The following is a 27,963-nucleotide window of genomic DNA, read 5'->3' as shown; positions in this document are numbered from 1 at the left end:
AATAAAGTTGTGTATTTCAGAGAAAATTGTCCAAGACATTATTTTTATATTTTTTTGTTTAAAACAACTTTATTCATATTCTATGGATAAAGTTGTGTTTTAATTAGGGGAAAAAAGCATTTTAGATAAATAAAGTTGTATATTTAAGAGTAATAAAAATTGTTTTATTGAAAAATAAGTCAGAAAACCACAATAATAAAGTTACGTACATTATAAGAATTAGGTCATAATAAGAGTGGGATTTTTTTTTTTTTTTTTAGATATTTCTCCTCAAGTTATATTTTACATCAAAATATGAATTTTGCAACCCAAATTCTCAAGAGAAGAAAGTAGCAATATTAAGAGTAAATTTGTACAGAAAAACTAAATGTTCCAATAATAAAGTTGTGTATTTCAGAGAAAATTGTAATTTTACAAGACAATATTAAACATTTTTTAATATTCATATTAAATGGATACAATTGTTTTTTTAATGAGGGGAAAAAAGCATACAGGGTTTCCCACATAAAAAAAAAATAAAAAATAAAAATAATAATAATAATAATAAATATATATATATATATATATATATATATATATATATATATATATATATATATATATATATATATATATATATATATATATATATATATATATATATATTTTCCGGCTTTAGACTCGCTGACCACACATAAAAGCAATGGGACTCTGTCTGTTACATATTATATAGATATGTATATAAATATGTATATAAATATGTACATAAAGTGTTGTAGTTATATTCCAACTCCGCGTTCTTCTTGGTCATCGCCGCCTCCCACCCCCGTCCCAACCCCCCACCCCCCGCCGCCCGACCACATATAGATGCCTGACCTGTGAAAAACACTGGCATATTTTAAATTAATAAAGTTGTATGTTTAAAAAAAAAATTTAATTGGAAAAATAAGTCAGAATACCTCAATAATAAAGTTGCGTACATTATAAGAATTAGGTCATAATAAGAGTGGAATAAAATAATTTTTAAATCTTTCTTCTTAAAGTCATATTTTACATGAGAATATGAATTTTATGGCCCAAATTCTCAAGTAAAGAAAGTAGTAATATTAGGAGTACATTTATATAGAAAAAGTAAATGTTAAAATAATAAAGTTGTGTGTTTCAGAGAAAATTGTTGTAATTTTACAACAACTTTATTCATATTGCTTGGTTAAATTGTGTTTTAATGAGGGGGGAAAGCATATTTTACATGAATACAGTTATATGTTAAGACAAAACGTTTTTGGGAAATATAAGTCAGAATACCACGATAATAAAGTTACGTACATTACAAGAATTATGTCACAATAAGAGGGAAAAAAATATTTTTAAATGTTTCTTCTTAAAGTCATATTTTACTTGAGAATATGAATTTTGTGGCCCAAATTCTAAAGAGAAGAAAGTAGCAATATTAAGACTAAATATGTATAGAAAAACTACATGTTACAATAATAAAGCTGTGTATTTCAGAGAAAATTGTTGTAATTTTACAAGAAAAATATTTAATATTTTTGTTTACAACAACTTTCTTCATATTGCATGGTTAATTTGTGTTTTAATGAGGGGGGGAAAAGCATATTTTACATGAATAAAGTTGTATATTTAAAAAGAAAAGAAAAGTAATTTTACTAAAAAAAATAAAACAGAATACCACAATAATAAAGTTGTGTACTTTATAAGAATTAGGTCATAATAAAAGTGGGGGGAAAAAAACATTTTTAAATAATATTTGTTCAAGTCATATTTTAATTGAGAACATGAAATTTGTGGCCCAAATTCTCACTAAAGTAGCAATATAAAGAGTAAATTCATACACAAAAACTAAATGTTGCAATAATAAAGTTGTTTAATTTAGAGAAAATTGTTGTAATTTTACAGGAAAATATTGTATATCTTTGTTTTAAACAACTTCATTCATATTACATGGATAAAGTTGTGTTTTAATGAGGGGAAAAAAAGCATATTTTACATTAATAAAGTTGTATATTTAAAAAAAAAAAGTAATTTTACTAAAAAAATAAGTCAGAATACCACAATAATAAAGTTGTGTACATTATAAGAATTGCGTCATAATAAAAGCGGAAACAAAATTCATTACATAATTCTTGTTAAAGTCATATTTTACTTGAGAATATGAATTTTGTGGCCCAAATTCTCAATAGATGAAAGTAGCAATATTAAGACTAAATTTGTATACAAAAACTAAATGTTACAATAATAAAGTTGTGTAATTCAGAGAAAATTGTTGTAATTATACAGGAAAATATTTGATATTTTTGTTTTAGACAACTTGAGGGAAAAAAGCATATCTTACATGAATAAAGTTGTATATTTAATAAAAAAGTTCTTATTAAAAATAAGTCAGAATACCATAATAATAAAGTTGTGTACATTATAAGAATTAGGTCATAATAAAAGTGGGGGGAAAAAATCATTTTTAAATAATATTTGTTCAAGTCATATTTTAATTGAGAACATGAAATTTGTGGCCCAAATTCTCACTAAAGTAGCAATATAAAGAGTAAATTCATACACAAAAACCAAATGTTGCAATACTAAAGTTGTGTAATTTAGAGAAAATTGTTGTAATTTTACAGGAAAATATTGTATATCTTTGTTTTAAACAACTTCATTCATATTACATTGGCAAAGTTGTGTTTTAATGAGGGAAAAACAAGCATATTTTACATTAATAAAGTTGTATATTTAAAAAAAAAGAAGTAATTTTACTAAAAAAATAAGTCAGAATACCACAATAATAAAGTTGTGTCCATTATAAGAATTAGGTCATAATAAAAGTGTGGAAAAAGATAATTTTTAAATAATTCTTGTTCAAGTCATATTTTAATTTAGAATATGAATTTAGTGGCCCAAATTCTCACTAAAGTAGCAATATAAAGAGTAAATTCATACACAAAAACTAAATGTTGCAATAATAAAGTTGTGTAATTTAGAGAAAATTGTTGTAATTTTACAGGAAAATATTGTATATCTTTGTTTTAAACAACTTCATTCATATTACATGGATAAAGTTGTGTTTTAATGAAGGGGAAAAAAGCATATTTTACATTAATAAAGTTGTATATTAAAAAAAAGAAGTAATTTTACTAAAAAAAAATAAGTCAGAATACCACAATAATAAAGTTGTGTACATTATAAGAATTAAGTCATAATAAAAATGTGGAAAAAAATCATCTTTAAATAATTCTTGTTCAAGTTATATTTTAATGTAGAATATGAATTTAGTGGCCCAAATTCTCACTAAAGTAGCAATATAAAGATTAAATTCATACACAAAAACTAAATGTTGCAATAATAAAGTTGTGTAATTTAGAGAAACTTGTTGTAATTTTACAGGAAAATATTGTATATCTTTGTTTTAAACAACTTCATTCATATTACATGGATAAAGTTGTGTTTTAATGAGGGGAAAACAAGCATATTTTACATTAATAAAGTTGTATATTAAAAAAAAAAATAGTAATTTTACTAAAAAAATAAGTCAGAATACCACAATAATAAAGTTGTGTACATTATAAGAATTGCGTCATAATAAAAGCGGAAACAAAATTCATTACATAATTCTTGTTAAAGTCATATTTTACTTGAGAATATGAATTTTGTGGCCCAAATTCTCAATAGATGAAAGTAGCAATATTAAGACTAAATTTGTATACAAAAACTAAATGTTACAATAATAAAGTTGTGTAATTCAGAGAAAATTGTTGTAATTATACAGGAAAATATTTGATATTTTTGTTTTAGACAACTTGAGGGAAAAAAGCATATCTTACATGAATAAAGTTGTATATTTAATAAAAAAGTTCTTATTAAAAATAAGTCAGAATACCATAATAATAAAGTTGTGTACATTATAAGAATTAGGTCATAATAAAAGTGGGGGGAAAAAATCATTTTTAAATAATATTTGTTCAAGTCATATTTTAATTGAGAACATGAAATTTGTGGCCCAAATTCTCACTAAATTAGCAATATAAAGAGTAAATTCATACACAAAAACCAAATGTTGCAATACTAAAGTTGTGTAATTTAGAGAAAATTGTTGTAATTTTACAGGAAAATATTGTATATCTTTGTTTTAAACAACTTCATTCATATTACATGGATAAAGTTGTGTTTTAATGAGGGGAAAAAAGCATATTTTACATTAATAAAGTTGTACATTAAAAAAAAAGAAGTAATTTTACTAAAAAAAATAAGTCAGAATACCACAATAATGAAATTGTGTACATTATAAGAATTAGGTCATAATAAAAGTGGGGGGAAAAATCATCTTTAAATAATTCTTGTTCAAGTTATATTTTAATTTAATTTATGAATTTAGTGGCCCAAATTCTCACTAAAGTAGCAATATAAAGAGTAAATTCATACACAAAAACTAAATGTTGCAATAATAAAGTTGTGTAATTTAGAGAAACTTGTTGTAATTTTAGAGGAAAATATTGTATATCTTTGTTTTAAACAACTTCATTCATATTACATAGACAAAGTTGTGTTTTAATGAGGGAAAAAAGCATATTTTACATTAATAAAGTTGTACATTAAAAAAAAAGAAGTAATTTTACTAAAAAAAATAAGTCAGAATACCACAATAATAAAGTTGTGTCCATTATAAGAATTAGGTCATAATAAAAGTGTGGGAAAAAAATCATTTTTAAATAATTCTTGTTCAAGTCATATTTTAATTTAGAATATGAATTTTGTGGCCCAAATTCTCACTAAAGTAGCAATATTAAGAGTAAGTTCATACACAAAAACCAAATGTTGCAATACTAAAGTTGTGTAATTTAGAGAAAATTGTTGTAATTTTACAGGAAAATATTGTATATCTTTGTTTTAAACAACTTCATTCATATTACATGGATATAGTTGTGTTTTAATGAGGGGGAAAAAGCATATTTTACATTAATAAAGTTGTATATTTAAAAAAAAAAGAAGTAATTTTACTAAAAAATAAGTCAGAATACCACAATAATAAAGTTGTGTCCATTATAAGAATTAGGTCATAATAAAAGTGTGGAAAAAGATAATTTTTAAATAATTCTTGTTCAAGTCATATTTTAATTTAGAATATGAATTTTGTGGCCCAAATTCTAACTAAAGTAGCAAGATTAAGAGTAAATTCATACACACAAACTAAATGTTGCAATAATAAAGTTGTGTAATTTAGAGAAAATTGTTGTAATTTTACAGGAAAATATTGTATATCTTTGTTTTAAACAACTTCATTCATATTACATGGACAAAGTTGTGTTTTAATGAGGGAAAAACAAGCATATTTTACATTAATAAAGTTGTATATTAAAAAAAAGAAGTAATTTTACTAAAAAAAAATAAGTCAGAATACCACAATAATGAAGTTGTGTACATTATAAGAATTAGGTCATAATAAAAGTGGGGGGAAAAAAATCATTTTTAAATAATTCTTGTTCAAGTCGTATTTTAATTGAGAATATGAATTGTGTGGCCCAAATTCTCACTAAAGTAGCAATATAAAGAGTAAATTCATACACAAAACTAAATGTTGCAATAATAAAGTTGTGTAATTTAGAGAAAATTGTTGTAATTTTACAGGAAAATATTGTATATCTTTGTTTTAAACAACTTCATTCATATTACATGGATAAAGTTGTGTTTTAATGAGGGGAAAACAAGAATATTTTACATTAATAAAGTTGTATATTTAAAAAAAAAGAAGTAATTTTACTAAAAGAATAAGTCAGAATACCACAATAATAAAGTTGTGTCCATTATAAGAATTAGGTCATAATAAAAGTGTGGAAAAAGATAATTTTTAAATAATTCTTGTTCAAGTCATATTTTAATTTAGAATATGAATTTTGTGGCCCAAATTCTAACTAAAGTAGCAAGATTAAGAGTAAATTCATACACAAAAACTAAATGTTGCAATAATAAAGTTGTGTAATTTAGAGAAAATTGTTGTAATTTTACAGGAAAATATTGTATATCTTTGTTTTAAACAACTTCATTCATATTACATTGACAAAGTTGTGTTTTAATGAGGGGGAAAAAGCATATTTTACATTAATAAAGTTGTATATTTAAAAAAAAAAGAAGTAATTTTACTAAAAAATAAGTCAGAATACCACAATAATAAAGTTGTGTACATTATAAGAATTGCGTCATAATAAAAGCGGAAACAAAATTCATTACATAATTCTTGTTAAAGTCATATTTTACTTGAGAATATGAATTTTGTGGCCCAAATTCTCAATAGATGAAAGTAGCAATATTAAGACTAAATTTGTATACAAAAACTAAATGTTACAATAATAAAGTTGTGTAATTCAGAGAAAATTGTTGTAATTATACAGGAAAATATTTGATATTTTTGTTTTAGACAACTTGAGGGAAAAAAGCATATCTTACATGAATAAAGTTGTATATTTAATAAAAAAGTTCTTATTAAAAATAAGTCAGAATACCATAATAATAAATATTTAAATATTTATTCTTAAAGTCATATTTGACTTGAGAATATTCCTTTATAAACTGTTTTTTAAAATATTTGTTGACATTGATGTGCACAAACAACACAATATCACTACATAACGTGAGTGGCTACAGTAGCTTGCGCGGCCACTAGAGGGCGACACTGCATCTCTTTATAAACGCAGGCAAGAGAGGTAAGAAATAAGATATTTAACTGACCTTTGACCCATCTCTTCCAGGGGCCCCAGGTGGTCCCTGCATGGAGGACAATAAGGACCATGGAGTAAATGGAAATGGTTTACAGTTTCTTGGTAGACATTTACTGCAGCAGTTTGAGCGATATTTCATATAAAAATGAAAGGTTTGGTTTTTACCACTGGTCCTCTGCGGCCTCTTTTGATGTGCCTCAGGTCAGGCTCTGGGCCTATCGGGCCCATGTCCCCCCGGGGACCCCGAGGGCCGGGCGGGCCTTCACTGCCTGTGTCCCCTCTCTTGCCGGGCTCTCCCGGATGTCCTGTGGGTAACGATAGAAATACAAATAAACTAATGGATAAATCGAAGGGGATTGAATGAACCGTAGCTCAAACGGATAAATTGATAGATTGAATGATAGATCCCAAAAAACAGAACCCTTGATAGAATGATCGCTCAAACTGAGAGCCCTCACAGATAGATCATAACATAGACCCAATGATAGATTGGACAATGGATAAACGATGAATAAAACAATGTATCAAAACACTATGGAACTGTAGATTAAACACACAGGTTGAACCACAAATAGAACGCATGGACTGAACACATATGCAGTGTAGAACCTGAGATGGAACAATAGATTTAAAAATAAAAAAAACATAGAACCCTAGATTAAATAGACAGATCAAACCACAGATAGAACGGATAGACTGAACACAAATATGTACAATAGATTGAACAATAGATTGAAAAAGCTTAAAACCCTTGATTGGACCCATCGACTGGACAATTTAACAGAGAGAACGATCGATTAAACAATAGATAGAAAAATTAAACGAAACATGTAACCCTAGATTGAACAGACAAATCAAACGACAAATAGATCACACATATTTAGAAGCTAGATAAAACCTTACATTAGATTAAAGAGACGGATCGAACGACAGCTAAATCAGACGGACTGAATACAGATACAGAATAGACCAAAAAACATAAAAAACTGGATTGAACAGATGGATTGAACCATACGTAGAACGGAGAGATTGAACAGATGAATACAACCCTATCTTGAACAATGGATCAAAAAAACATAGAACCCAGGGTTGAACAGACAAACCATGGACAGAATGGACGGATTGAAAATAGAATAATTAATAGATTGAACAATAAGTAAATAAAAAAATACAACCCTAGATTGAAACAAACAAATTGGACCACAGATTGAAAGAGTAGATTTAACAGATAAATAGAAGAATAGATTGAACAAAGTTAAAAAAAAAAAAACATGGAACCCTAGTTTGAACAGACGTTTCAAATCACAGATAAAATGGACATATTGAAAACAAATTGAATAATAAAGTTTACAAGAGATTTAGGACAAAAAATGAACCCTAGACTCAACAGATCATAGATTGAACGGGTAGATTTAACAGATAAAAGGATAAATTAAACAATAAAAAACATAGAACCCAGGATTGAACAGACATATCAAACCAAAGATAGAATGGACAGATCGAAAACAGAATAATTCATAGATTGGACAGTAAGTAAATAAACAAAACAGAACCAGAGATTGATCAAACAAATTGAACCACAGATTGAAAAGGTAGATTTAACAGATAGAACGATGGATTGAACAAAGTTAAAAAACATGGTACCCTAGATTGAACAGACATGTAAACCCATGGAAAGAATGGTGATTAATAGATCGAGTAAAAAGTAAATATAAAAATAGAAACCTAGGTTAAACAGACAAATTGGACCACAGATTGAAAGGGTGGATTTAACAGATAGAAGGATAGATTGAGCAAAACAGATAGAATGGACAGATTGAAAACAGATAGAATAACAAAGTAAACAAGAGATTTAGGAAAAAATTTAATCCTCGATTGAACGGATCATAGATGGAACGGGGAGATTTAACAGATAGATAGAAGGATAAATTGAACAATAAAAAAAACATAGAACCCAGGATTGAACAGACATATCAAACCACAGATAGAATGGACAGATTGAAAACAGAATTATAGAGTGAACAAGAGATTTAGGAAAAAATAGAACCCCCGATTGAACGGATCATAGATCGAAAGAGTAGATTTAACAGAAAGATAGAAGGATAAATTGAACAATAAAAAACATAGAACCCAGGATTGAACAGACATATCAAACCACAGATAGAATGGACGAATCGAAAACGGATAGAATAATAGAGTGAACAAGAATGTAAACAAATAAAACCCTACATTGAACAAATACATTGAACCACAGTTAGAATGGACGGATTGAAAACACAATGATGAATTGAACAATAGATTTAGGAAAAAAATAGAACCCTAGATTGAACGGACAAATTGAACCGTAGATTGAAAGGGTAGATTTAACAGATAGATAGAAGGATGGATCCAACAATAAAAAAAAAATAGAACCCTAGATTGAACAGACATATCAAACCACAGACAGAATGGTAATTAATAGATTGAACAATAAGTAAATAGAACCCCAGATTGAATGGAGAAATTGGACCACAGATTGAAAGGGTAGATTTAACAGATAGATAGAAGGATAGATTGAACAAAGTAAAAAAAAAAACATAGCACCCTAGATTGAAAATACATATCAAACCACAGATAGAATGGACAGATTGAAAACAGATAGAATAATAGAGTAAACACGAGATTTAGGAAACAATTGAACCCAAGATTGAACGAATCATAGATTAAAACGGTAGATTTAACAGATAGAAGGATCAATTCAACAATAAAAAAACATAGAACATAGGATTGAACAGACATCAAACCACAGATAAAATGGACAGATCAAAAACACAATAATTAATAGATATAACAATAAGTAAATAAAAAAAAATAGAACCCGAGATTGAACAGAGAAATTGGACCACAGATTGAAAGGGTAGATTTAACAGATAGATAGAAGGATAGATTGAACAAAGTTAAAAAAAAAAACATCGCACCCTAGATTGAAAATACATATCAAACCACAGATAGAATGGACAGATTGAAAACAGAATAATAGAGTGAACAAGAGATCTAGGAAAAAATAAAACCCCCGATTGAACGGATCATAGATTGAAAGAGTAGATTTAACAGAAATATAGAAGGATAACTTGACAAATTAAAAAACATATAGCCCAGGACTGAACAGACATTTCAAACCACAGATAAAATGGACAGATCGAAAACACAATAATTAATAGATTGAACAATAAGTAGATAAAAATAATAGAACCCAAGATTGAACGGAGAAATTGGACCACAGATTGAAAGGGTAGATTTAACAGATGGATAGAAGGATAGATTGAAGAAAGTTAAAAAAAAAACATAGAACCCTAGATTGAACAGACATATCAAACCACAGATAGAATGGACAGATTGAAAACAGAATAATAGAGTGAACAAGAGATCTAGGAAAAAATAGAACCCTTAATTGAACATAGATTGAAAGACTAGATTTAACAGAAAAATAGAAGGATAATTTGAAAAATAAAAAAAACATAGAACCCAGGATTGAACAGACATATCAAACCACAGACAGAATGGACAGATCGAAAACGGATAGAATAATAGAGTGAACAAGAATGTAAACAAATAAAACCCTACGTTGAACAAACATATGGAACCACAGATAGAATGGACAGATTGAAACCACAATCATAAATTGAACACTAGATTTACGAAAAAATAGAACCCTAGATTGAACGGAAAAATTGAACCGTTGATTGAAAGGGTAGATATAAGAGATACATAGAAGGATAAATCGAACAATAAAAAAAACAAAGAACCCTAGATTGAACAGACATCAAACTACAGACAGAATGGTAATTAATAGATTGAACAATAACTAAATATAAAAATACACCTTTAGATTGAACAGACACATTGAACCACAGATTAAAAGGGTAGATTTAACAGATGGATTGAACAAAGGTAAACAACATAGAACCCTAGATAGAACAGACATTTCAAATTACAGATAGAATGGACAGATTGAAAACAGATAGAAAAATAGAGTGTACAAGAGATCTAGGAAAAAAAATGAACCCTAGATTGAACAGATCATAGACAGAGCGGGTAGATTTAACAGATAGAAGGATAAATTGAACAATAAAAAGAATAGAACCCAGGATTGAACAGACATATCAAACCAAAGATGAAATGGAGAGATCGAAAACAGAGAGAATAATAGAGTGAACAATAGATTTGAGAAAAAATAGAACCCTATATTGAACGGACAAATTGAACCGTAAATTGAAAGGGTAGATATAACAGATAGATAGAAGGATAAATCGAACAATAAAAAAAACATAGAACCCTAGATTGAACAGACATATCAAACTACAGACAGAATAGTAATTAATAGATTGAACAATAAGTAAATATAAAAATAGAACTCTAGATTGAACAGACAAATTGGACCACAGATTGAAAGGGTAGATTTAACAGATGGATTGAACGATAAAAACGATAAATTGAACAATAGATTTAAGAAAAAATCAAACGAACAAATTGAACCATAAAATGAAAGGGTAGATTTAACAGATAGAATGATAAATTGAACAATAAATAAAAACGTAGAACCCAGGATTGAACAGACATATCGAACCACAGATAGAATGGACAGATTGAAAACAGATGGAATAATTAATAGACTGAAGAATAAGTTAATAAAAACATAGAACCCCAGATAGAACGGACAAATTGAACCACAGATTAAAAGGGTAGATTTAACAGAGAGATTGAAAAAAGTAAAAAAAACATAGAACCCTGGATTAAACAGATTTATTAAACCACAGATAGAATAGACACATTGAAAACAGAATGATGAATTGAACATCAGATTTAAGAAAAAAAATAGAACCCTGGATTGAACGGACAAATTGGACCATAGATTTAAAGGGTCGATTGAACAGATAGATAGAGAAGGATAGATTGTACATTAGATTAAAACAACATAGAACGCTGGATTGAACAGGTATATAAAACCCTATAGAATTGACAGATTGAACGGGTAGATAGAACAGATGAATAAAAAGGTGTGACCTGGGACTCCAGGAGATCCTGGCGGGCCGGGTAGACCGGGTCTACATGTGCTATCAGGACCTATTCCTGGTCTTCCTACAGAAGGTTTGTCGCTGCGGTTGGCCAGGTCAGGAACCTACCACAACAACGTGGGCAGAAAATCAGTTTGTTGTCGTGATTACGTGGTGGCAAGTAAGGGTTTGTGCAATCGGCAGCACGCGCTCTGGCAAGAACGCGGCAGTAGATGTCAATGCGACACGCTTCACAAAGTTAGTGTTCGCTCACTGTATGATTTTATTTGCACTTTTTGAATGCAGGAGATTATGAAACACGGTATCAGTGCAGTGCTAGTACAGCTAGTGAGTGTGCCACACACTCACTGAAGCATCATCTACCCATCACTGTACATATTTAAGTGTACTAAACATGTTCAGGTGTACTAGAAGTACTTTATTGATTTTTTCATGTTTTAGTGTTCTAAACATAGAATACGTGCAGTAAACATGTTTAAATATACTGAAAATGTTTAAGTGTACATGTTAAAGTGTACAAAACATGTTTAGGTGTACATATTTAAATGTATTAAACATGTTTAAGTGTACATGTTTAGGTGTACTAAATATTTAAGTGTACATCTTTAAGTCAGGCAAACATGTTCAAATGTACTGAGCATCTTTAGGTGTACATATTTAAGTGTGCTAGATAAGTGTAAGTGTACTAAACATGTTTAAGCGTACATGTTTAAGTGTACTAAAGCTGTTTAAGTGTACGTGTCCAAGTGTCCTAAGCATGAATAAGTTTGCATGTTTAAGTGTACTAAACATGTTTAAGTGTACTAAACAAGTTTAAGTGTACTAAGCATGTTTTATGGTTACCAAACATGTTTAAGTGATCTAAACATGTTTAAGTGTACTAAACATTTTTAAGTGTACATGTTTAAGTGTACTACACCTGTTTAAGTGTACATGTTCAAGTATACTAAACATCTTTAAGTTTGCATGTTTAAGTGTACTTGACAAGTTTAAGTGGACTAATCATGTTTTAAGGTTATCAAACATGTTTAAGTGTAGTAAACATGTTTAAGTGTACATATTTAAGTGTACGAAACCTGTTTATGTGTAGAAGTTCAAGTCTACTAAACATGTTTAAGTTTGCATGTTTAAGTGTAATAGACAAATTTAAGTGTACTTATATATATGTTTAAGTGTACTAAACATGTTTTAATGTTACCAAACATGTTTAAGTGAACAAAACATGTTTAAGTGTACATATTTAAGTGAACTAAACATGTTTAAGTAGACTAAACATGTTTAAGTGCACTAAATATGTTTAAGTGTGCATGTTTAGGTGTGCTAAACATTATCAAGTGTACATGTTTAAGTGTACTAAAGATTTTTAAGTGTACATGTTTAAGTGCACATGTTTAAGTGTTAATTGTCCCAAAACATGTTTAAGTGTACACGTTTAGGTGTACTAAACATGTTTAAGTTTACATGTTCAAGTGTACTAAACATGTTGAAGGGTACATGTTTAAGTGTACTAAACATGTTTCAGTGTGCATGTTCAAGTGTACTAAACATGTTTAAGTGTGCATGGTCAAGTGTACTAAACATGTTTAAGTGTACATGTTTAAGTATGCTAGACATGTTTAACTGTACATATTTAAGTGTACTAAAATGTTTAACTGTACATGTTTAAGTGTACAATCTGAAGTTACTAAGCACATTTAAGTGTACATATTTAACATGTTACCTGGTTCTGGGACTGCGTGTTTGCCTCCCTAAGTTTGAGCTGCAGCAGACTGTTTTTCATGCTGGTGAAGTCTTCACAGGTGAAGGAACAGGTGGCGGCGCTCATCAGCGTGTCCGACTTCCCCGATGAACTCACTGCAAGTGAACGCAACACAACAAGAAAATAATAAACACCCAATATGAAACATATTGTGTTTGGACAATTGTGGGCCTAATTTGATCCTTGCTAATACATTAAAGCAGGGGTGCCCATTACGTCGATCGCGAGCTACCAGTCGACAGCGGGGGGTGTGTCAGTCGATCTCCAGCCAGGCTTTTAAAAAAAATAGACCTAAAAATTAGTGATCATCAATCTTCACCAAGACGTCACTTAAATGACATTCACGGTACCGGAGGGTCTTGTGAGATGACGCTAGCTGCTGCAAGATCATTATTATTAAAATATGACCGAGAGGAAGGAGAGAAACACTTTTTATTTCAACAGACTCTCGCGCCGTACCTTCCGTCAAAACTCTAAAGGCCGACTGCACATTTCCTATCTTCACAATAAAAGCCCTGCTTCATGCTGCCTGCGCTAACTAAATACAGAGTCTCGGAAAACTGGCGTGCACAAGCGACCCCTCAGAAAGCTGGCGTGCACATCACTTGTGCACGCCAGCTTTCCGAGACTCTTATTTTGTTAGCGCAGGCAGCATGAAGCAGGGCTTTTATTGTGAAGATAGGAAATGTGCAGTCGGCCTTTAGAGTTTTGACGGAAGGGACGGCGCGAAAGTCTGTTGAAATAAAAAGTGTTTCTCGCCTTCCTCTCTGTCATTTTTTCATAATAATGAACTGGCAGCAGCCAGCGTCATCTCACAAGACCCTCGGGTGCCGTGAATGTCAATCAAGCAAGCTACGGAATTTGCCGGCAATGTTTTTCTTGTAAAGTGTATGGAAGCTGGATGAATTAGATGCCAAAAACCAACCACTTTCATGTGGTATTGTACAGAAAGGACAACTTTTTTTCTCCTCCATTTGAAAATGTGGGCGTTATCATCATTACTGTCTGATTCCAATCAATGCAAGTCATCAGAATCAGGTAATACACCAACTTATATTCTTGTCTTTGTGAAAGAAAGACATCTATATGTGTTACACATGCTTGTATTATCATTAAACACATTTAACTTGTTTACAAAAATGTCTCTTTCATAAATAAATAAATATAAATGATATATATAAATGAGGTAGATCCCCTCGAGTTGGTCAATTGAAAAGTAGCTCGCCTGCAGAAAAAGTGTGGGCACCCCTGCATTAAAGGAACCATACGTAACACTCTGAACACTAGCAGTGAGTTTGTGTTGTTCGCAAGTACACGTGGTTATGAATCCTGTGCAATGCTGGCGCAAACGCAACATGGAAGGTGTCCTGGCTGGTCCACGAATCTCAAACACAGCAACAATATTTCGCCGGACTTGAACGTTTGTCCCAAAACTAATGTCTTTTAAATTAGCACTGTGCTAACTTTGGCACAAACAGACAATGTTTATTTCACTGCGTGTCCCTAAGGTTTCAACATGGGTGTTGTTGATTTTTGAGGATCACTGGAGCATAAACAATTATCACACATTGTGGCTTTAGGTCCAACACACCTGGAACGACAAATGAGTGACATGTAGTGATTTAGAGCAACACTGCTTAGTAATAATTCAAAATTTATGATTGAACCCTCAAACGTTCACTCGTTTTTCATCAGATCACAAGTTTGCCTTCGGCGAGCTGCACACACGGCGGGAATTTACTGTCCTGCTTCATGCTTTGGAGGAGAAACGTGAGAAACACGAACATAAAGACATTCAGCTGCTCCACATGGGCCGTATGTCAACTCCATGTGCTTATTATTTTACATATATAGGTCGTCCCTGAGGGCTGCACCTGTATAAGAGGCCATAATAAAAGAGTTGCACGTGTGTGTGATTTGAAACAGGTGGGATTGGAATCATGTTTTGAGCCGAGGGATGCAATTTTGCACGTTTATTTGGAGTTAACGTAGTTATTGATAAGGCACGGAACCATATTTGGTAACTTTAATTGTAAATAAATGAAAGCAAACCATGTGATTTCTCTCAGCCAATCAGTGACGGACAGTAATGTTGAATTAATGTCAATGTAAAAAAAGGTTACTCAAGTTGAAATGATATTTTAGATGATTTTTTTTTTACTGTACTAGTATATATTGTAATATTTTTTAAGTATTTCAGTCCCCTATAAAAGAGAAAAATAATAAACAATGAATATATTGAACATATAACCAAAAAAGCACACAAAGACATCCATTCATTTTCCACTGCTTGTCCCTTTTGGGGTCGCTGGAGCCTATCTCAGCTGTATTCGGGCGGAAGGCGGCGTACACCCTGGACAAGTCGCCTACTCATCGCAGGGCCACAAAGACAAAAAGACAAATAAAAACAATTTATATATATATGTCAGGTTGAGTTTGTGACGAACCCCAAGATGCAGAGAAGGCGGCAGGCATTGCGCAGGAAAACATGATTTAATCTTTAAAAATGAAAAAACGAAAACCAGGAACTACGAAGAGCTAAACTGGAAACTGGGAAACAGGATCCAGCAAACAGGAACTTGCAACAAAAAGACAGCACGTTGCAAACAGCTACAGGTTCTACGGCAAGCATTAATGACATTGACAGGTAGTGGTGACAATAATACAGTCCTGACTTCAGGAAAAAGCAAGTTTAAAGTTTAAGCATTTAAGTCTCATCTTAAAACTCATCTGTATACTCTAGCCTTTAAATAGACCTCCTTTTTAGACCAGTTGATCTGCCGCTTCTTTTCTTTCTCCTATGTCCCCCCCTCCCTTGTGGAGGGGGTCCGGTCCGATGACCATGGATGAAGTACTGGCTGTCCAGAGTCGAGACCCAGGATGGACCGCTCGTCGGGACCCAGGATGGACCGCTCGCCTGTATCGGTTGGGGACATCTCTACGCTGCTGATCCGCTCGAGATGGTTTCCTGTGGACGGGACTCTCGCTGCTGTCTTGGAGCCACTGTGGATTGAACTTTCGCAGTATCATGTTGGACCCGCTCGACATCCATTGCTTTCGGTCCCCTAGAGGGGGGGGGTTGCCCACATCTGAGGTCCTCTCCAAGGTTTCTCATAGTCAGCATTGTCGCTGGCGTCCCACTGAATGTGAATTCTCCCTGCCCACTGGGTGTGAGTTTTCCTTGCCCTTTTGTGGGTTCTTCCGAGGATGTTGTAGTCGTAATGATTTGTGCAGTCCTTTGAGACATTTGTGATTTGGGGCTATATAAATAAACATTGATTGATTGATTGATAAATAGGAGCGGGCTGATTGACACCAGGTGTGGCCAGGTGCAAATTAGCCGCAGCTAAGGGGAAACAGCACTCAGGGAGAAAAGCAGGAAATGACCAAAATAAAAGCGCTGACAGGAAACAAACACATACACAGAGGAAAAAAAATATATATATATATATAAAAACTGTCAGGGACAAGCCTGACAATATATATATATATATATATACCGCTTATTCCCTTTTGGAGTCGCGGGGGGGGGGGGGGGGGGCCTGGGGGGGGGGGCGCGCCTATCTCAGCTACAATCGGGTGGAAGGCGGCGTACACCCTGGACAAGTCGCCAATTCATCACAGTATATGTATTATATTTCAAATATAAAATACAATGTACCTTTTTGTTGGGGGAATATACAATAAAAATATACTGTGCATATGTATTACGGATTTAAAACATATAACCCAATTTTATGTCATTCTTTTAAATGTATTTTATATTGTTTTTCCGTTTCCATTAAAATTTTTATTTCATCCACGATATATTCAATAAAAAAACCCAACAACATTAAAATTAATCATGAATGTCAAACTAAAAGGTTACTAAAATTGAAAGCATATTTTGGATTCAACATTTTTTTAAAGGGGAACATTATCACCAGACCTATGTAAGCGTCAATATATACCTTGATGGTGCAGAAAAAAGACCATATATTTTTTTAACCGATTTCTGAACTCTAAATGGGTGAATTTTGGCGAATTAAACGCCTTTCTGTTTAGCCCTCTTGAAGCGATGACGTCACAACGTGACGTTGCCTAGGTAAGAAAGCCGCCATTTTCATTTTCTCAAACACATTACAAACACCGGGTCTCAGCTCTGTTAGTTTCCGTTTTTTCGACTATTTTTTGGAACCTTGGAGACATCATGCCTCGTCGGTGTGTTGTCGGAGGGTGTAACAACACTAACAGGGAGGGATTCAAGTTGCACCACTGGCCCAAAGATGCGAAAGTGGCAAGAAATCTGCCGCCAGACCCCATCGAATGTGCCGGAGTGTCTGCACATTTTACCGGCGATGCTAAGACAGACATGACACAGATATGTATGGATAACCTGCAGATGCATTTGCAACGATAAAGTCAATGAAATCCCAAAGGTGAGTGTAGTCGATGTTGACTTACGTGCTAATCAGACATATTTGGTCGCGGCGTGACTGCCAGCTAATCGATGCTAACATGCTATTTAGGCTAGCTTTATGTACATTTGAAACTATATTACGTTTCCTTCCACCCACAATTAAAGCGAAAAAAATCGACGGATTTAAGTTGATCCAGTGTCACAAAATGCGAAAGTCCTGATCGTTTGGTCCGCACATTTTACCAGTGATGCTAACGCAGCTATTCGGCAATGCTATGGCTATGAATAGCGTCAATAGCTATTCGCTCGGTTTCTTCTTCAATACTTTCATACTCCAATCATTCGTTTCAATACATGCCTAATCTGTTGAATCGCTTAAACCGCTGAAATCCGAGTCTGAATCCGAGCTAATGTCGCTATATTTTGCTGTGCTATTCGCCATTGTTTGTTTACATTGGCAGCACTGTATGACGTCACAGGAAAATGAACAGTGGCTTCGAGAGAGCGAAACTAAGGCACTTTAAAGCTTTTTTAGGGATTCCGGGACCGGTAAAATTTAGAAAAAAAATTCAAAAAATACAACAAGCCACTGGGAACTGATTTTTATTGTTTTTAACCCTTTTGAAATTGTGATAATGTTCCCCTTTAAATGTTTGTATTATTTTATATGTATTAAGTATTTCGGTGCCCTATCCATCCATCCATTTTCTACCGCTTATTCCCTTTCGGGGTCGCGGGGGGCGCTGGCGCCTATCTCAGCTACAATCGGGCGGAAGGCGGGGTACACCCTGGACAAGTCGCCACCTCATCGCAGGGCCAACACAGATAGACAGACAACATTCACACTCACATTCACACACTAGGGCCAATTTAGTGTTGCCAATCAACCTATCCCCAGGTGCATGTCTTTGGAGGTGGGAGGAAGCCGGAGTACCCGGAGTGAACCCACGCATTCACGGGGAGAACATGCAAACTCCACACAGAAAGATCCCGAGCCTGGATTTGAACCCAGGACTGCAGGACCTTCGTATTGTGAGGCAGACGCACTAACCCCTCCATTTTTATTTTATTTCATTCACCAAATAATAAAAGTAAATACTACAACAATAAAAATAAATCACAAATTAAAAGGAACAGACAAAAATATAAATCATATATATTACATTTTTTGAAACATGTCAGCAAAATGTACTTTATAAAGTACTTTATATTTAGTTTGCAAAAACAAACTAAACGTCCACTTTTATCATTTTAAATCCATCTCTTAGTACTTTAAATTCAGAATTAAGTCAATTAAACTGACCCCACCCACCATGGCTGTGGCAGCATCCCTAGCAGTCGTCATAGCAACAAGAGCATCTTTCCAGGAAACAAACACAGTTGAATAGTGACTTACGGTTGTGCACGGCGATGCAGGAGCGCTGATCCGGCGCCAGGATGTATCCGCTGCGACAACGGCACAGGAAGCTGCCGGCCGTGTTGACACACTCGTGGTCGCACACGCCACTCGACTGCTCACACTCATCCATGTCTGGACCGGAGACAATCTGACGTGAGGACATTTATCTCAAACACACATCCACCAGAGGGTGCTGTTGTCCTGCCTTTCTAGCACACCTTATACATCAACTGGCGTTCCATTAGCTCATGTTCTTTATAGCACCGATATTAAAACCTAAGGCCCCGGGGCCAGTTCTGGCCCGCCACATTATATAATCCGGCCACATCATTTCATGTGTTCCGCCATATCATTTAAATTGGCCCACCACTTCATTTAAGGTGGTCCACCACTTCATTTTAGCTTGCCCATTATTCATTTAATGTCCCCTACCACTTCATTTAATGTGGCACAACACTAATTTGGCCTGCTGCGCCATTTTTTTGTGTTCCGCCATGTCATCTAATCTGGCTCGCCACATCATGTTATGTGGCCCGCCATGTCGCTTAACATTGCCCACCACCTCATTTTATCTGGCCTGTCACTATATTTTACCTGGCCTACCACGTCATTTAAGTGGACCGCAAGGCCATGTTATGCGTTCTGCCATATAATTTTATCTGGCCCGCCAAACCGTTTTATTTGTTCCGCCATGTCATCTAATTTGGCGAGCCATATCATTTAATGTCGCCCACCACATCATTTTACCTGGCCTGTCACTATATTCTATCTGGCCTACCACGTCATTTAAGTGGACCGCAATGCCATGTTATGCGTTCTGCCATATAATTTTATCTGGCCCGCCACATCATTTAATTTGGCCCGCCAACCCGTTTTATTTGTTCCGCCATGTCATCTAATTTGGCGAGCCATATCATTTAATGTCGCCCACCACATCATTTTACCTGGCCTGTCACTATATTCTCTCTGGCCTACCACGTCATTTAAGTTGACTGCAATGCCATGTTATGCATTCTGCCATGTAATTTTATTTGGCCCGCCACATCATTTAATTTGGCCCGCCAAACCGTTTTATTTGTTCCGCCATATCATCTAATTTGGTGAGCCATATCATTTAATGTCGCCCACCACATCATTTTACCTGGCCTGTCACTATATTTTATCTGGCCTACCACGTCATTTAAGTGGACCGCAAGGCCATGTTATGCGTTCTGCCATATAATTTTACCTGGCCCGCCAAACCGTTTTATTTGTTCCGCCATGTCATCTAATTTGGCGAGCCATATCATTTAATGTCGCCCACCACATCATTTTACCTGGCCTGTCACTATATTCTATCTGGCCTACCACGTCATTTAAGTGGACCGCAATGCCATGTTATGCGTTCTGCCATATAATTTTATCTGGCCCGCCACATCATTTAATTTGGCCCGCCAACCCGTTTTATTTGTTCCGCCATGTCATCTAATTTGGCGAGCCATATCATTTAATGTCGCCCACCACATCATTTTACCTGGCCTGTCACTATATTCTCTCTAGCCTACCACGTCATTTAAGTTGACTGCAATGCCATGTTATGCATTCTGCCATGTAATTTTATTTGGCCCGCCACATCATTTAATTTGGCCCGCCAAACCGTTTTATTTGTTCCGCCATATCATCTAATTTGGTGAGCCATATCATTTAATGTCGCCCACCACATCATTTTACCTGGCCTGTCACTATATTTTATCTGGCCTACCACGTCATTTAAGTGGACCGCAATGCCATGTTATGCGTTCTGCCATGATCCAACCCGTTTTATTTGTTCCGCCATGTCATCTAATTTGGCGAGCCATATCATTTAATGTCGGCCACCACGTAATTTTACCTGGCCGGTCACTATATTCTATCTGGCCTACCACGTCATTTAAGTGGACTGCAATGCCATGTTATGCATTCTGCCATGTAATTTTATCTGGCCCGCCACATCATTTAATTTGGCCTGCCAAACCGTTATATTTGTTCCGCCATGTCATCTAATTTGGTGAGCCATATCATTTAATGTCGCCCACCACATCATTTTACCTGGCCTGTCACTATATTTTATCTGGCCTACCACGTCATTTAAGTGGACCGCAATGCCATGTTATGCGTTCTGCCATATAATTTTATCTGGCCCGCCACGTCATTTAATTTGGCCCGCCAACCCGTTTTATTTGTTCCGCCATGTCATCTAATTTGGCGAGCCATATCATTTAATGTCGCCCACCACATTATTTTATCTGGCCCTTCACTTTGTTATGTGGCCTGCCATTTCATTATTGTGGCCTGCCAAGCTATTGTATGTGGTCGGCCATATCATTTTATCTGGCCCGCCACATCATTTGATGATGTCTGCCACATTATTCTATGTGGCCCGCCACACCGTTTTGTTTTCCGCCATGGTATTTTCTTTGGCCGCCACATCATATAGTGCCAAACACACAATTTTATCTGGCCCGCCACATTATTTCATGTAACCTGCCAATTCATTTACCAAGTCCCGCCACAACATCTACTGTGGCCTGCCACTTCATTTAAATTGACCCGCCATGATATTTTAGGTGTTCCGCCAAGTCAATTTATCTGGCCCACCACATCAGGCGTTGTGGCCCGCAAGGTTGTTCTACGTTTTCTGCCACATCATTTTATGTGGCCCGCCACTTCATTTAACCTTGCATACCACTTTAATTTACCTGGCCTGCCCCTTTATTTTAAGTGGCCTGCCACATAATTAATTTATTTACAGAGTCTGCTATACATTTATGTTCATATATTCACAGTTTCATGAGGCCCTTTGAGGGCAGTCATAATTGCGACATAGCCCTAAAAAAAAATTAGTTTGACATCCCAGTCCTTATCCATTCATCCATCTATTTTCTACCGCTTGTCCCTCTCGGGGTCACGGGGATGGCTGGAGCCTATCCCAGCCGCAGTCGGGCGGAAGGTGGGGTACCCCCTAAACAAGTCACCAACTCATACAGCGTCTTTTTTCCTTTTGTACTCTTGAGTTCTGCCTAGCAGCAAGTGATCACACCAACATCCATCCATCCATTTACTACCGCTTGTTCCTCTCGGGGTCGCGGGGTTGGCTGTATCCTATCCCAGCTGCATTCAGGCGGAAGGTGGGGTACCCCCCCTAAACAAGTCGCCACCTCATATAGTGTCTTTTTTCTTTTTGTACTATTGAGTTCTGCCTGCCCTGCGATGAGGTGGCGACTTGTCCAGGGTGTACCCCGCCTTCCGCCCGATTGTAGCTGAGATAGGCGCCAGCGCCCCCCGCTACCCGAACGGGAATAAGCGGCAGAAAATGGATGGATGGATGGATGAGTTCTGCCTAGCAACAAGTGATCACACCAACATGACTTGTTTGTATAGAAATACACAAATATTAAAAGAGTATGTTGTGGAATACAGGATACTGACCCAGACAATATGGAGACTTGTGGTTGCGGTGTCTCTCCCGGTCGAAGCGATAGCCGGAATAACACGTGCAGACGACCCGACCAAAGTTGTCCGTGCATTGTTGCTCACACGGCGACGCGGCACATACATCAACGCCTAAACAAAAATACAAAAAAGCAATCATCATACAGATAAAAATCAATTCCAAAAGTATTTGACTTGCATTTTTGAAGTAGCTCCTTCAAAACAGCAGTGCTCAAATCATATAGAACAGTGGTTCTCAAATAGGGGTATGCGTACCCCTGGGGGTACTTGAAGGTGTGCCAAGGGGTACATGAGATTTAAAAAAAATATTCTAAAAATAGCAACAATTTAAAAATCCTTTATAAATATATTTATTGAATAATACTTCAACAAAATATGAATGTAAGTTCATATACTGCGAAAATAAATGCAACAATGTAATATTCAGTGTTGACAGCTAGATTTTTTGTGGACATGTTCCACAAATATTGATGTTAAAGATTTATTTTTTTGTGAACAAATGTGTAGAATTATCATCCATGAATCCAGACGGATCTCTATTACAATCCCCAAAGAGGGAACTTTAAGTTGATGATTCAATCAACCAATCAATGTTTATTTATATAGCCCCAAATCACAAATGTCTCAAAGGACTGCACAAATCATTACGACTACAACATCCTCGGAAGAACCCACAAAAGGGCAAGGAAAACTCACACCCAGTGGGCAGGGAGAATTCACATTCAGTGGGACGCCAGCGACAATGCTGACTATGAGAAACCTTGGAGAGGACCTCAGATGTGGGCAATCCCCCCCCTCTAGGGGACCGAAAGCAATGGATGTCGAGCGGGTCTAACATGATACTGTGAAAGTTCAATCCATAGTGGCTCCAAGACAGCAGTGAGAGTCCCGTCCACAGGAAACCATCTCAAGCGGATCAGCAGCGTAGAGATGACCCCAACCGATACAGGCGAGCGGTCCATCCTGGGTCTCGACTCTGGACAGTCAGTACTTCATCCATGGTCATCGGACCGGACCCCCTCCACAAGGGAGGGGGGGACATAGGAGAAAGAAAAGAAGCGGCAGATCAACTGGTCTAAAAAGGAGGTCTATTTAAAGGCTAGAGTATACAGATGAGTTTTAAGATGAGACTTAAATGCTTCTACTGAGGTAGCATCTCGAACTGTTACCAGGAGGGCATTCCAGAGTACTGGAGCCCGAACGGAAAACGCTCTATAGCCCGCAGACTTTTTTTGAGCTCTAGGAATCACTAATAAGCCGGAGTCTTTTGAACGCAGATTTCTTGCTGAGACATACGGTACAATACAATCGGCAAGATAGGCTGGAGCTAGACCGTGTAGTATTTTATACGTAAGTAGTAAAACCTTAAAGTCACATCTTAAGTGCACAGGAAGCCAGTGCAGGTGAGCCAGTACAGGCGTAATGTGATCAAACTTTCTTGTTCTTGTCAAAAGTCTAGCAGCCGCATTTTGTACCAACTGTAATCTTTTAATGCTAGACATTGGGAGACCCGAAAATAATACGTTACAGTAATCGAGACGAGACGTAACAAACGCATGGATAATGATCTCGGCGTCTTTAGTGGACAAAATGGAGCGAATTTTAGCGATATTACGGAGATGAAAGAAGGCCGTTTTAGTAACGCTTTTAATGTGTGACTCAAAGGAGAGAGTTGGGTTGAAGATAATACCCAGATTTTTTACAGAGTCACCTTGTTTTATTATTTGGTTGTCAAATGTTAAAGTTGTATTATTAAATAGAGGTCGGTGTCTAGCAGGACCGATAATCAGCATTTCCGTTTTTTTGGCATTAAGTTGCAAAAAGTTAGCGGACATCCATTGTTTAATTTCATTAAGACACGCTTCCAACTGACTACAGTCCGGATTACTTCTATGTGTAGAAATCTTTATCTATAATTGAGTTTTTAGTTATTTTTGTATCTTTTTTTCCAAATAGTTCAAGAAAGACCACTAAAAATTAGCAATATTTTGCACTGTTAGACAATTTATAAATAAAAAAACTGATGACATAGTGCTATATTTTACTTCTTTATCTCTTTTTTTTCAACCCAAAATGATTTGTTCTGATTAGGGGGTACTTGAATTAAAAAATTTTCCCCTGGGGTACATCACTGAAAAAAAGTTGAGAACTGTGACGTCTCAATGGCATTGTGGTGACAAGTTGTTCTCTCGTGGGTGCAGCAAAGATGGAACACAGCGTGAGGGTAAGGATAATGATTTATTTACACACTAAAGAACACTATAAAACAGACTAGGAAACAAAACACTTTGCATGAAGGCACTAACAAACAAAACAACAGAACTAGCGTGGAAGCTAGAAAGAACAGAAAGTGCTAGCGTGAGAACTAGGGAAAAGAACAAACAAAATAGCGTGGAAGCTAATCGAGCGCTAATAGTTACCACAATACTGGAATGCGACGTCATCTGTTGCTTGGGAGCAAACAAGAGTCCAAGAAAGAAAGTCAAACAAAGCTGGTCTTAAATAGGGAGATAACTAATCAAGAGCAGTTGCGCGTGATCAAAGGAGAGACAGGTGACACTAAATGGGTAACTATGACAACGGAACAAAACCAGGAAGTGCCACAAAGAACCGAGGAAGACAAATACTAGACAGAATGTGATAACAAACAGAACCGAAACCTGATTATGCCATGATCCAAGACTTGGATCATGACAGAGAACCACTGATATAGAGAATCTTTGACTTGTGTTTTTTCAGTTAAAAAACAAAAAAAGAACAGCAGAGCACTCCTGTTATTTGGAGGATTTCAATCAATCAATCAATCAATGTTTATTTATATAGCCCCAAATCACAAATGTCTCAAAGGACTGCACAAATCATTACGACTACAACATCCTCGGAAGAACCCACAAAAGGGCAAGGAAAACTCACACCCAGTGGGCAGGGAGAATTCACATTCAGTGGGACGCCAGCGACAATGCTGACTATGAGAAACCTTGGAGAGGACCTCAGATGTGGGCAACCCCCCCCCTCTAGGGGACCGAAAGCAATGGATGTCGAGCGGGTCTAACATGATACTGTGAAAGTTCAATCCATAGTGGCTCCCAGACAGCAGTGAGAGTCCCGTCCACAGGAAACCATCTCAAGCGGATCAGCAGCGTAGAGATGTCCCCAACCGATACAGGCGAGCGGTCCATCCTGGGTCCCGACGAGCGGTCCATCCTGGGTCTCGACTCTGGACAGTCAGTACTTCATCCATGGTCATCGGACCGGACCCCCTCCACAAGGGAGGGGGGGACATAGGAGAAAGAAAAGAAGCGGCAGATCAACTGGTCTAAAAAGGAGGTCTATTTAAAGGCTAGAGTATACAGATGAGTTTTAAGATGAGACTTAAATGCTTCTACTGAGGTAGCATCTCGAACTGTTACCGGGAGGGCATTCCAGAGTACTGGAGCCCGAACGGAAAACGCTCTATAGCCCGCAGACTTTTTTTGAGCTCTAGGAATCACTAATAAGCCGGAGTCTTTTGAACGCAGATTTCTTGCCGGGACATATGGTACAATACAATCGGCAAGATAGGCTGGAGCTAGACCGTGTAGTATTTTATACGTAAGTAGTAAAACCTTAAAGTCACATCTTTATGTTTAAGACGAGTGTAAAGCCCTGTGCTTTGCAGTGGTTTGTTGGAGGGAGCAGCACCAGCAAAAAGGACTTAAACCGGATTGACAAACTGATCCGGAAAGCCGGCCAAACTATTGGCACGCAGTTGGAGGCGTTTGTGTCAGTGAGGGACAGGAGGACACTGGACAAACTGCTGTCCATCATGGACAATCCTGCCCACCCACTCCACCAGACAATTGAGGGACAGCGGAGTTCCTATTCCCAACAAGCTCCTTCAGCTTCGTTCCCACAGTGTTCCATTCAAGAACTCCTTCATTCCACACTCCATGCAGCTCTATAATCACTCGCCATACAGCAATAGATGATATCTGTCTATTACCGGACACTTGCTATGTCAGCTACCTCTCTTTGTTTTCAATGTCTAATTTCTGCTGGATCTACTCTCTATTTTATTCTGCCTTTTTGCTGCAGCTGTTACATATACTGTAATATTGTACATGGTAATTGGGATTTGTTATATATTGTAAAAATTATATAAACATATGATATAATGTGAAGTGAATTATATTTATATAGCGTTTTTCTCTAGTGACTCAAACCACTTTACATAGTGAAACCCAATTGTAGAGAGGCGGAGCCGGCGAACGAGCAGCGGGGCAGGGCACGCTGTAGCCCGGCCCAAGATGGCAGCGAGGAGAATGGGGCCGAGCGAAGAGGCGGGGCGTGCCGGGAGCGACGCTACGAGCCAGATCAGGTGCGTGGCTCTCACACCGGCACACAATCATCTTATCTCCTCTGGATGAATAAAAGGGGAGAAGGAGGAGGGATTGTGGCAGAAGGAGTAGGAGAACCAGCAGAAGTACTCGACGATCGAGAGCGACAGAGAACGAGCCGCAGACGAAGGCGGAGACGAGTGAGGAGGAGCAGGAGTGAAGGAGCTGAAAAGTGACCCGACCGCAGACAAGCTTGCTTTTTTGAAAAAATAAACAAGAGTCAAACCTGCTCAGCGATGTCTTTCCTTGATAGTCCGTGGAACCCGCACGACGACGGCAAGAGACTGTCACACCAATATCCAAGTTACATTTAAACCAGTGTGGGTGGCTCTCGGAGAAGGTGAGTAAAGTGTCTTGCCCAAGGACACAACAGCAGTGGCTAGGATGGCGGAGGCGGGAATCGAACCTGGAACCCTTAAGTTGCCGGCATGGCCGCTCTACCAACCGAACTATATTGCCCACATAATTTATCAGTATATATAATATACTGTATGTAAACTATGTAAATATTACACGTTATACTTTATATTGTTTCTACAGTACATTATAGTCTACTTACAGGGACGGCGTGGTGGGGTGGGGGAGTCGCCGTGTGCAACCCGAGGGTCCCTGGTTCAATCCCTACCTAGTACCAACCTCGTCACGACCGTTGTGTCCTTGAGCAAGACACTTCACCCTTGCTCCTGTCACAACTGGGCTTGGACATGCATTGTTTCTTCGACGCAGATGAGGATCAGCACGAGCGAGGCATGGACGTGAGTACATATTTATTTATTTTTATTTATGTTTATTTAGGGACGGCGT

At 36.2% G+C, this 27,963-nt stretch overlaps 1 protein-coding gene across 2 annotated transcripts in view; it reads right to left on the bottom strand.

Moving 5' to 3' along the window:
* Positions 1-27,963, bottom strand: part of LOC133536067 (collagen and calcium-binding EGF domain-containing protein 1-like) — a 163,375-nt gene that overhangs the window by 14,006 nt on the left and 121,406 nt on the right. The window contains exons 1-7 of one of the 2 annotated variants that reach the window (XM_061876273.1): positions 25,204-25,265; positions 22,760-22,894; positions 19,310-19,460; positions 13,476-13,609; positions 11,745-11,859; positions 6,867-7,006; positions 6,712-6,747 (exon numbers count right to left, since the gene is read on the bottom strand). In XM_061876273.1, the coding sequence (XP_061732257.1) occupies positions 6,712-6,747; positions 6,867-7,006; positions 11,745-11,859; positions 13,476-13,609; positions 19,310-19,460; positions 22,760-22,894; positions 25,204-25,227 (735 nt within the window). In that variant the 5' untranslated portion in view covers positions 25,228-25,265. Of the gene's footprint in view, positions 1-6,711; positions 6,748-6,866; positions 7,007-11,744; positions 11,860-13,475; positions 13,610-19,309; positions 19,461-22,759; positions 22,895-25,203; positions 25,266-27,963 lie in introns of those variants that run through there. The other variant, XM_061876264.1, reaches the window with a different exon arrangement.

The sequence above is a fragment of the Nerophis ophidion genome, linkage group LG02 (genome assembly GCF_033978795.1).
Source record: "Nerophis ophidion isolate RoL-2023_Sa linkage group LG02, RoL_Noph_v1.0, whole genome shotgun sequence".
Classification (NCBI taxonomy): Eukaryota; Metazoa; Chordata; class Actinopteri; order Syngnathiformes; family Syngnathidae; genus Nerophis; species Nerophis ophidion.
This window is presented reverse-complemented; position numbering and strand designations above follow the sequence as displayed.